The sequence below is a fragment of the Halyomorpha halys genome, unplaced genomic scaffold, assembly GCF_000696795.3.
Source record: "Halyomorpha halys isolate HHAL.00 unplaced genomic scaffold, Hhal_1.1 Scaffold809.1, whole genome shotgun sequence".
Taxonomy (NCBI): domain Eukaryota; kingdom Metazoa; phylum Arthropoda; class Insecta; order Hemiptera; family Pentatomidae; genus Halyomorpha; species Halyomorpha halys.
Window position 1 is genome coordinate 597,059 of NW_027107058.1, and position 8,416 is coordinate 605,474.

At 29.3% G+C, this 8,416-nt stretch overlaps 1 protein-coding gene across 1 annotated transcript in view; it reads right to left on the minus strand.

The window, feature by feature from the left end:
- The window catches only part of LOC106686332 (leucine-rich repeat-containing protein 15), a 37,429-nt gene extending 33,169 nt beyond the window's left edge, over positions 1–4,260 (minus strand). Inside the window, exons 1-2 of the mRNA XM_067045410.1 lie at positions 4,097–4,260; positions 3,819–4,004 (exon numbers count right to left, since the gene is read on the minus strand). Coding sequence (XP_066901511.1) covers positions 3,819–4,004; positions 4,097–4,234 — 324 coding nt within the window. The 5' untranslated portion in view covers positions 4,235–4,260. The remainder of the gene's footprint in view (positions 1–3,818; positions 4,005–4,096) is intronic.
- Between the last annotated feature and the right edge of the window lie 4,156 nt (positions 4,261–8,416).

The window sequence follows — 8,416 nt, forward strand, 5'->3', positions numbered from 1 at the left end:
AAATTTCATAAATTAATTACTTTTAAAAAATAATTGACTTTCTATTCTATTATCTTCAAAGAATTGAGTAACAAACAATAAAGTTCAAAAACCGTTTCAGCTCCTTTTTCCGGCGGCAATAGTACCGAGAAAACGGAAACTGAGGCTGTGTAAATATGAAAAGTCAACTTCCACTAAAGAGCAAACATTGGCTAAGGGATTTTCAAATGAAGCCTAACCCTCGTGATAGGACTTAGCTTCAGGGCCTCCACGGCGACTCTGCCTTTTGCCAAGAATGTTTAAGTAACATTCATGATAAATTGTAGCCTATTTAGAATTAGTCATGGTAACCAAAACCGTTTGAATTGGATATATAAACTTTCATACGAAAATTAAATAGATATTTAGAAGTTTTTTAAGTAGTTATTTTTAATCCAGATATGAAAAAAATGGCGATAAATAAAGTAGCACCTTTCATTTTTGTTGATTGTTGATTATAAATATATTGTAACTATATTTAATTTTTAACAATTTATATCGTTCATTGTAATTTTATCTTATATTTGTTAAAGGTCAAAAAATACTTGGATGTAAATGTAATTTTAATTAATAATTACTATATCTATAGGATTCGAAAAGCAATTGCTTATGCTGTGTATGTAGGAACCCAATGCACGAAGTTTTCAATGTGCTTTCCTCTCCTTAGATATTTATATATAACTTACGGTTCATCACGCTGAAAGCTTTAAAAAAAAAAAAAAAGGAATGAGGGACGAAAAATAGACTCACGAGTTCAACTTAAAGACTGCCTTTATGACTGAACTATATATATGTTTGTACAGTATTTATTTGTAGGAAATTGAATTAAGCCGTATATCTCTCTCTGTCAGACTCAACTTATATATGTGTCATTATAGAAAGCTTCCTTATCATTTTATTGGATAGGCAAGTAGTTACTTTTATTTAAAAGTTTGAGAATAAATATTAACTATATTTTTTAATAAATATGATCAGTTATTTAAGAATAAAATATGCATCAGGAGGTATATTAGTAATATAATCAATATATATTGGATGTAATTTTATGAAAAATTGATATCAGACCATTTTCGCAATAACTGTTTTCCATTTTTCTTCCATAGAAAATACGTTTGCACATGCGCGAGATATAAAGTAAATAATCGAACTCAACAATATTTGTATAGCACCACCTTTAAGATTTCCCGGAAATTTATTAAAATTGCTTTTTTTTTAAATTCTTTCATGATAAAAAACAAATACAGCTAAGTATATACATGTTCAGGGCATTTTTAATATTTTTTTACAGTGGACTCTCGCTTCGAACCCACTTGGTTTGGCATTTTTTTTTTGTTAACTATAGCGGTAACTTAAAAAAATAAAAAATAAATAAAACACCAATTTACATAAAAGCTGGAGACGTAACTAGGTTAGTAAATGAAACCCACTAAACCAGATTTTTAAATATTATAATTATCCAATGACATAACCCAATAAATGTATTTAAACAGTTATCTGCATTCCTAAAAAGCTGAAGAACTAAGTGTTTTGATATTTAAATGGGAGGATTCACATTTTCATCTGGATAATGAGAGCCGGTGTTACCAACCTAATGGACCCAATGTAATTGCATTTCAAAACTGCAGCAGAGAATCCACAGAACAATATGACTTTTTTGCATTCAGAGTGGAAAGTTTAAGTGCCACCGTTGGGAGTAAAATTAAACACTGGTTTCGGGGAAGAATACTAATTCGTAAATTGGAATGATCAACTGGGTTGTAATTTTTATAGCTTGGGGAAATATATCATTAATGTTTACGATAGTTTTATAAGGCCTCGTCCCGGTTACACCTCTTAGCTTAAACAGATAATGGCTGAATTTTATTTATTTCTTTTTTATGTCCTACCACTTAGTTTTAAGGTTTTGTATTTATAGCAAATTAACTTATGAATACATTAAAAATTAAAACAAGATTTATATTTATATTTTATATAATGTTTTTACTTGGGATGACAGTTAAATATTTTTAGATATTACAATAATCCAGAGATTTATTTTTCATTAATTTAATATAGCTGAAGTAGTTTAACATACTGGATAAGGAAAAGAATTCCTAAAACCATAACTAAATTTAATTTCTCTTCAATAAGTCAAGGAAGGCTCTCTCTTCGCACACATTATTGATTTAAAACGAAATCTGGCTCTTAAATTTATTCAAATATTTACAGTAAAAATATTAATTATTAATACTCTGAAATGCGCAATTAGATTTTTTTGGGTTCTGGTTGACCGGAACGACATGTTGTTTTATAATTTTTGAATTCTCTGTTTCAACAGTATAACACATAATTATACATAATTTCTAGAGCTAAATACAGAGATTTTTTAAAAATTTATATTCAGAAAGTGTTATATTAGAACGGATGGAATAATCCTACAACCACCAATATAAAAAAAAACATAAAACATTAAAAGCAAGAAAAGAGAAAACATTACTTGAAACTTGTTTTCCGACCCGTTAGCATTAACATTAATTTTCAATGGAAGTTACTAATATGAACTGCAGCTAAACGTTTAAAGTGAAATTAATCATAGTTTTTAGTATAAATAATATATGATATATGCAATATGTAAATGATAAATAGTATAGTTATTTTACAGATTGAAATAGTATTTTATTTATATTTTATCAGAATAGAGAGTTTATTTAACAAGGAATATTAAATAATATCCGATCAGATGGCAAAATCTATCGCTTGGTGCTAAAAAACAGAAACAAATAATAACATACAAAAATAAAGTACATTTATTTTTAAAACGAATTTTACTAAAGTAAATAAGATGTATAAACATCAAATGTAATGCAAAACATTAAGAATTACGATGATGAATAAATAATATTAAGAGGATAAATCATGGTATAAATCCAAATCTGGAGTATTTAATTTATATCTTAGATTATTAACAACTAAGAGTAAAAAAAAGAGCTAGAGCAGTCAATGCTCGAAACATCGTCTGATGTTATCAAATAAACAATATGCTGTTTAAAATTATTTATTTTTATTAATAAAATATTTGTAAACCAAATTTCAGAAAAGTTGTGTTGTAATTCCTCATATTTATATTTTTTACATTCTTCACACTATTTAATATTTTATTAGTTCATTAGTGCATTAAACTCGACCTGCAACAGCTAACAACTTAAGCTGCTAAAAGTTAACAGATCTTTGAATCTAATATTCTTTTTTTCGTGATCCTTTAGATGTTTTTATCTTTATTTAATTAGTTTTTAATGAAATTTACTCAATTGTATATATTTTTTTATCTTAGTTATATGTAATTTTTTTTTTTTTTTTTTAGTTTTCCTTTCTTTTACATATACATTTTTTTTTCTATATATTTTATATTTTTAAATGTTCAGATCTGAAGTTACTAAAATTGTAATATTGTTATTTCTAGGATGACACCTTTAAAGTAAATACCAAAATATACAACCCTCTCATACGGCTACTATAAGAAGGAATTTATTTATTTACAAAAACAGTTTGGAACCATAACCAGGAAGCCGCAGTCCCCCGCTGGGTGTGCCCAAGCAGGGAAGCATAATACCTGTGAGTATGACAGAATATTACAATTATCAGCGAGGATACTTTCTACGTTTGATGAGAACATCATAAACTTTGATACTTGTATAATTGACAACTTTGTTAAGCGAACATTGTAGAGCGCCTTCAATGTTTTTTTTAATATTAGAATACCTTTTACATATTTAAGAATAGTATTATCAAATTGTTTAAGAACTTTTTTTTTAATCACTTACCTGGGATATGTTATTGGAGGTGAGGTTGAGTAGCCTGAGAGACGGGACGCCCCAGAAGGAGTGCTTGCCAATGGCGGGTACGTTAGAGTGGGTGATATGAACTTCCTCCAACTTCTGGAACCCCTGGAAAATGGGGCCCATCGTGAGGCAGTTCTCCTGATTCTCTGGAGCAGTTATCCTCATTATCTGTGAAGATATTTTTTTTTTATTCAAAGCTAAGGAAAAACTTACTATAGCAAACTTTAGATTGTTATTTTAGTACAAATATTTTACTCTACCTCAATATCTGAGTCCATGAGACCTACAGGTACAGGTCCAGACAATGATCCCGAAGGACAGAAGACCGTGCGACGACCCCTAGAGTCTGGACCACAGCGACACTGTGGAGGGCACACACCCTCTGACCAACCTATCATCCAGGAAATCGCCAGCAACACAGGGAGCATCTGCAAGAAGGGAAAAAACAACATAAGCGTAGCAATATAATTTACAATATACGATGATTACAAATAAACATAAATATAATCAATGAATGTACTGTGAAAGAAATTACAAAAGAAAGATTTATTACGAACTTTATGAATTTTAATTTCAAATTCCAGAAGTTAAATATAGTTTGAAGTTTCACGTTCCAAGTTCACTCAGGCATTATTGCGATGGCAGACATTTTAAAGGAAATGAAATGTAATAACTTTCAACAGGTATTATTATTCAGAACAATTCTGAAACTTTTCATTTAGAATAGAAATGGCCCATACAAATTTAAAACAAAGAAGTCCTTTCACGATTTATTAGTTGACAAAGAAATGGTTTTATCTAAAGAAAAAAAATAAGATTATAGATCGTTTATACTTCTTACTTTCTTTTCAAGTTTTATTTTAGGATTATAAAAAATATACCTACATATTTTTTTCTAACCACTAACTTAGCTAATAATCTACTGTCATTTAAGTTTTATTTTTTACTTTCTTTTTCCTGAAGTCAGCGAAACCATTTATTCATACAGATAATGACAAAAATATTTTTATCCTCAGAATCGAAAATTTTCACACACGTTTTACGCTCATGACATTAAGGAATAAATTTGTTTATTTGTATGTCTGCCGTTCTGTTTTCAAATTTATGTTTATATCCAAATTTTATCATAACTAAATGAAATTATAAAGCCAAGAAATGAATCCGATTTTAATGAAATTTTCAGGGATTTTTTTATAACATATTTTTCTGGGCACAACTATATTTCGAAAAGGGCTCATCTTATTTGGCTTATGTTTGGAGTAGAATTAGGAATCATTTTTAGACTTCTATCAATTTAATCAGATTCCGTCAAGTGATTTCGCTTATATAAACGAACCATTGTTGAAATTGACAAGTATTATGTGTATTTCAACAATAGTTCATTTTTAATAACCATTAAAAATTTCATTTAAAAAACGTAAACTTAATTTTTAAACGATAAATTATTAACCTTAAAAATTGATGTTCACCACTGTTTAAGGATCACATCCTAAGCAATAGTTAATTAGCAATATGAAACTGTTTCACTTATGTATACACCAATCATTTAGTGACCATAGAAAACAGTTGAAGATTTAACCACGTTTAATTCCTTAGTTTGCTCTTACTAACAATGAGAGTGCAATGTTAAGCTCAACCAAAGTCAGGCAATTAGGAAGGGAAGAATTAAAGCAGACATGGAAGTAAATGAAGAAAAAAAGCATGTAAGCAAGATCCATCTAATCAGCATAAAACGATGACAATATTAATCGATTAATCAAAATCATTTATTCCAATAGACAATTTTTATTAAAAGTAAAATATAGAAACAGAACATCTCAATTTGGCCAAGTTTAATTTTATTTTTGTTTGTATCAAACTTTATTTTTCATTTTGTGTATTTAATTCCATTATTTTGCTTAAAATATATGTTAGAATTACAATGTAAAGTAAATTTTGCGGCTTTAACATATTCATGGATACAGCCCACTCAGTTTCATTGATGAACAGTACTAAATCACTCTCTTCATTATGGGTAATATTTACTTCCACCTAAATAATCCTGATAACTAAATAACTATTAAATTATAGAATTTTATACTTAATGGGGATATTTCGACCAACAAATACTATTTATTTAAAAAAAATAAGAAGTGAATCTCATCCTACTGCCCCAAAAATATAAAATTATTCCTATTACCTCCGGCAACTTAAAATTGTATTTCTGCTAAATAATATATATGAGTAGAAGATGGTTGGAGGTACGATCAGAATATAACACAAATAAGTTTTATAAAACTTATTTAATAGTACCAACGTTTCGGCCAGAATTTCCAGCCTTCAATAGGGTTTCTTAGTTGAGATCGTAAATCTAAGTGAGCTCAGCAGTGCGTGTGGTAAGACTTTCCAGAAATAAAAAAAAAATCTATCGATATAATAACATTATATACAATAACTTATTATAATATTATATATAATGACGAGATTCTTACTACAAGCGCGGCTGAGCTCACTTAGATTTCCGATCTCCTTTAAGTAGGCCTAATGAAGGCTAGAAATTTTGGACGAAACGTTGGTACCATTTTTTTCAACTTATTTGTTAATTACCAGGCCAACTTGTACCAGCCAATCCGAATGGCCCATCCACATGCTTGTGCATGCGCGAATTTACCGTTGTTTGACAAACCTGTTTAGGCACCTTTAGAGAGAGAATAATGCATTTGTGGAATCTTCTTTTTTTGTTTCAGATCTTGTGTCTATTGTACAACAATATATTATTATTTTGCAGTATATTATTTGAATTTGAATATTAATTTTACTTTTTTGTTTTCATAATTTCTTATTCATTTTTCTTGAAACTCTAAAACGCTAACGCCTGTTGAACAGATTCAATACTTAGGACTCCATCTTGACAAGAGAATTACTTGGAATCCACCCACAAGACTGAAACGACAAGAAACTGCTCATCCGATTGCTACAACACTTATTTGACAAACGCTCTAAACTTCCCATTCACTATAAAAAATTAGTATACACTACGATAATCAGACCAATTTGGACATGTGGAATTGAGCTCTGAGGCTCCACCAAACCATCAAATTCCGCCCGCATCCAATCCTTACAATCCAAAATCCTACGTAAAATCCTTGATGCTCCTTATTATGTTACAAATAAACTCATTCACAAAGACCTTAACATCCCATTCGTTGCAGATTTGGACCAACACAGATATGCATATTTTCATTCCAAGCTCCTTAACCATCCTAACCCATTAATTCTTAATCTTTCATCCTTAACAATCCCTGATAATCCTCCGAGGCGTCTGAAAAGAAGATAGCCACACTCCTTTCTCCCCTAAAAGAAAATGATTTTCTTTTTTTAATTTTTCTCACTCTTAAGCTGATTGTTTGATTAATACTAGTGTTAAAACATAGGTACGTGTATGTAAAATACAGTTTATTATACAAAATAAAAAAAAGAAGATGAACTGTATATTATTTTAATTTTCTGACATTAAATTAATTTTGTTATTGTTTGATTTTGGCGCTGTCTTAATTATGTTCACTGATTGCTATGTATGGTCCTAAAATCAATGTAATTTATGTATACTGAAGAGTGGGAGTGGGAAGCTCATTGGTTAAGAACTAACTCCAAGGACCTGGGTTCAAATCTGGCTATGGCTGACAATTATTTTATGTTGTGTAAATATGTAAGAATGAAGTCATTTTAGTCTTCTCTGTTTTTTAAGTTTGTTAACTTGTCTAAATTCCATAGTAACGATTAAATAGAAATAAATCAAATTGATGAAAACAGTTGTTTCTTAAGAGGACAAAGTCCAATTAGAACATTTCAATAAACTAATTAGTTCTAGGCAAGAGGAACCGATGAATAGCTGTGCTCCAATGATTCGATCAGCTATTGAATGCTAATTTCAAAACAGAATATCTGGCCATAAAGTTTCTGAGAATTTTTAGGAGCTCAAAACAGTTGCTTATAAAAATTATACAAAATTATTGGACTTGACATAACTTAAATAAGGAAAACGATTTCAGACAAGTAAAAGCACTAGAAAAAAATCATATCTTTATGAAAAAGAACACAATATACCTTTTATTTTCTAAGCTTTCAATAAATATTTTTGACCCCTTTTCTTGAAATAACCGAGTATATTAAACAAAACTAATCCTGAACGTTATAAAATTTGGCATTCATAAATTTTGGATGTCTCCAATAATTTAGTTAGTTAAATATAAAACCTTATTAGGGCTGAAATAGAGATTGGCCAAGATTCGCAAGGAATTTTAATTAAAGTAAAATGAAATCTGCGATACCATGAAAATGCAAGAATGATACCCACCGTAGAATAAGTAATTTCAGGAAAATAATTTGAGAAAGGCAGCTGCCATTTCTTTTATGGCCAACCCTTCAGCTGTTTAACCATTGTATAATATTCCTATTGAACGTAAAAAGGAAAGGATAAACGTTTAAGACTCGGAAGAATACTATACACTTGAAAATCTAAAAATAAATGTGTACATTTTAATATAATTTCTTACTTTGCTATACCAGAGAAAATATTCAATAAGCAAAAATATGTGCCA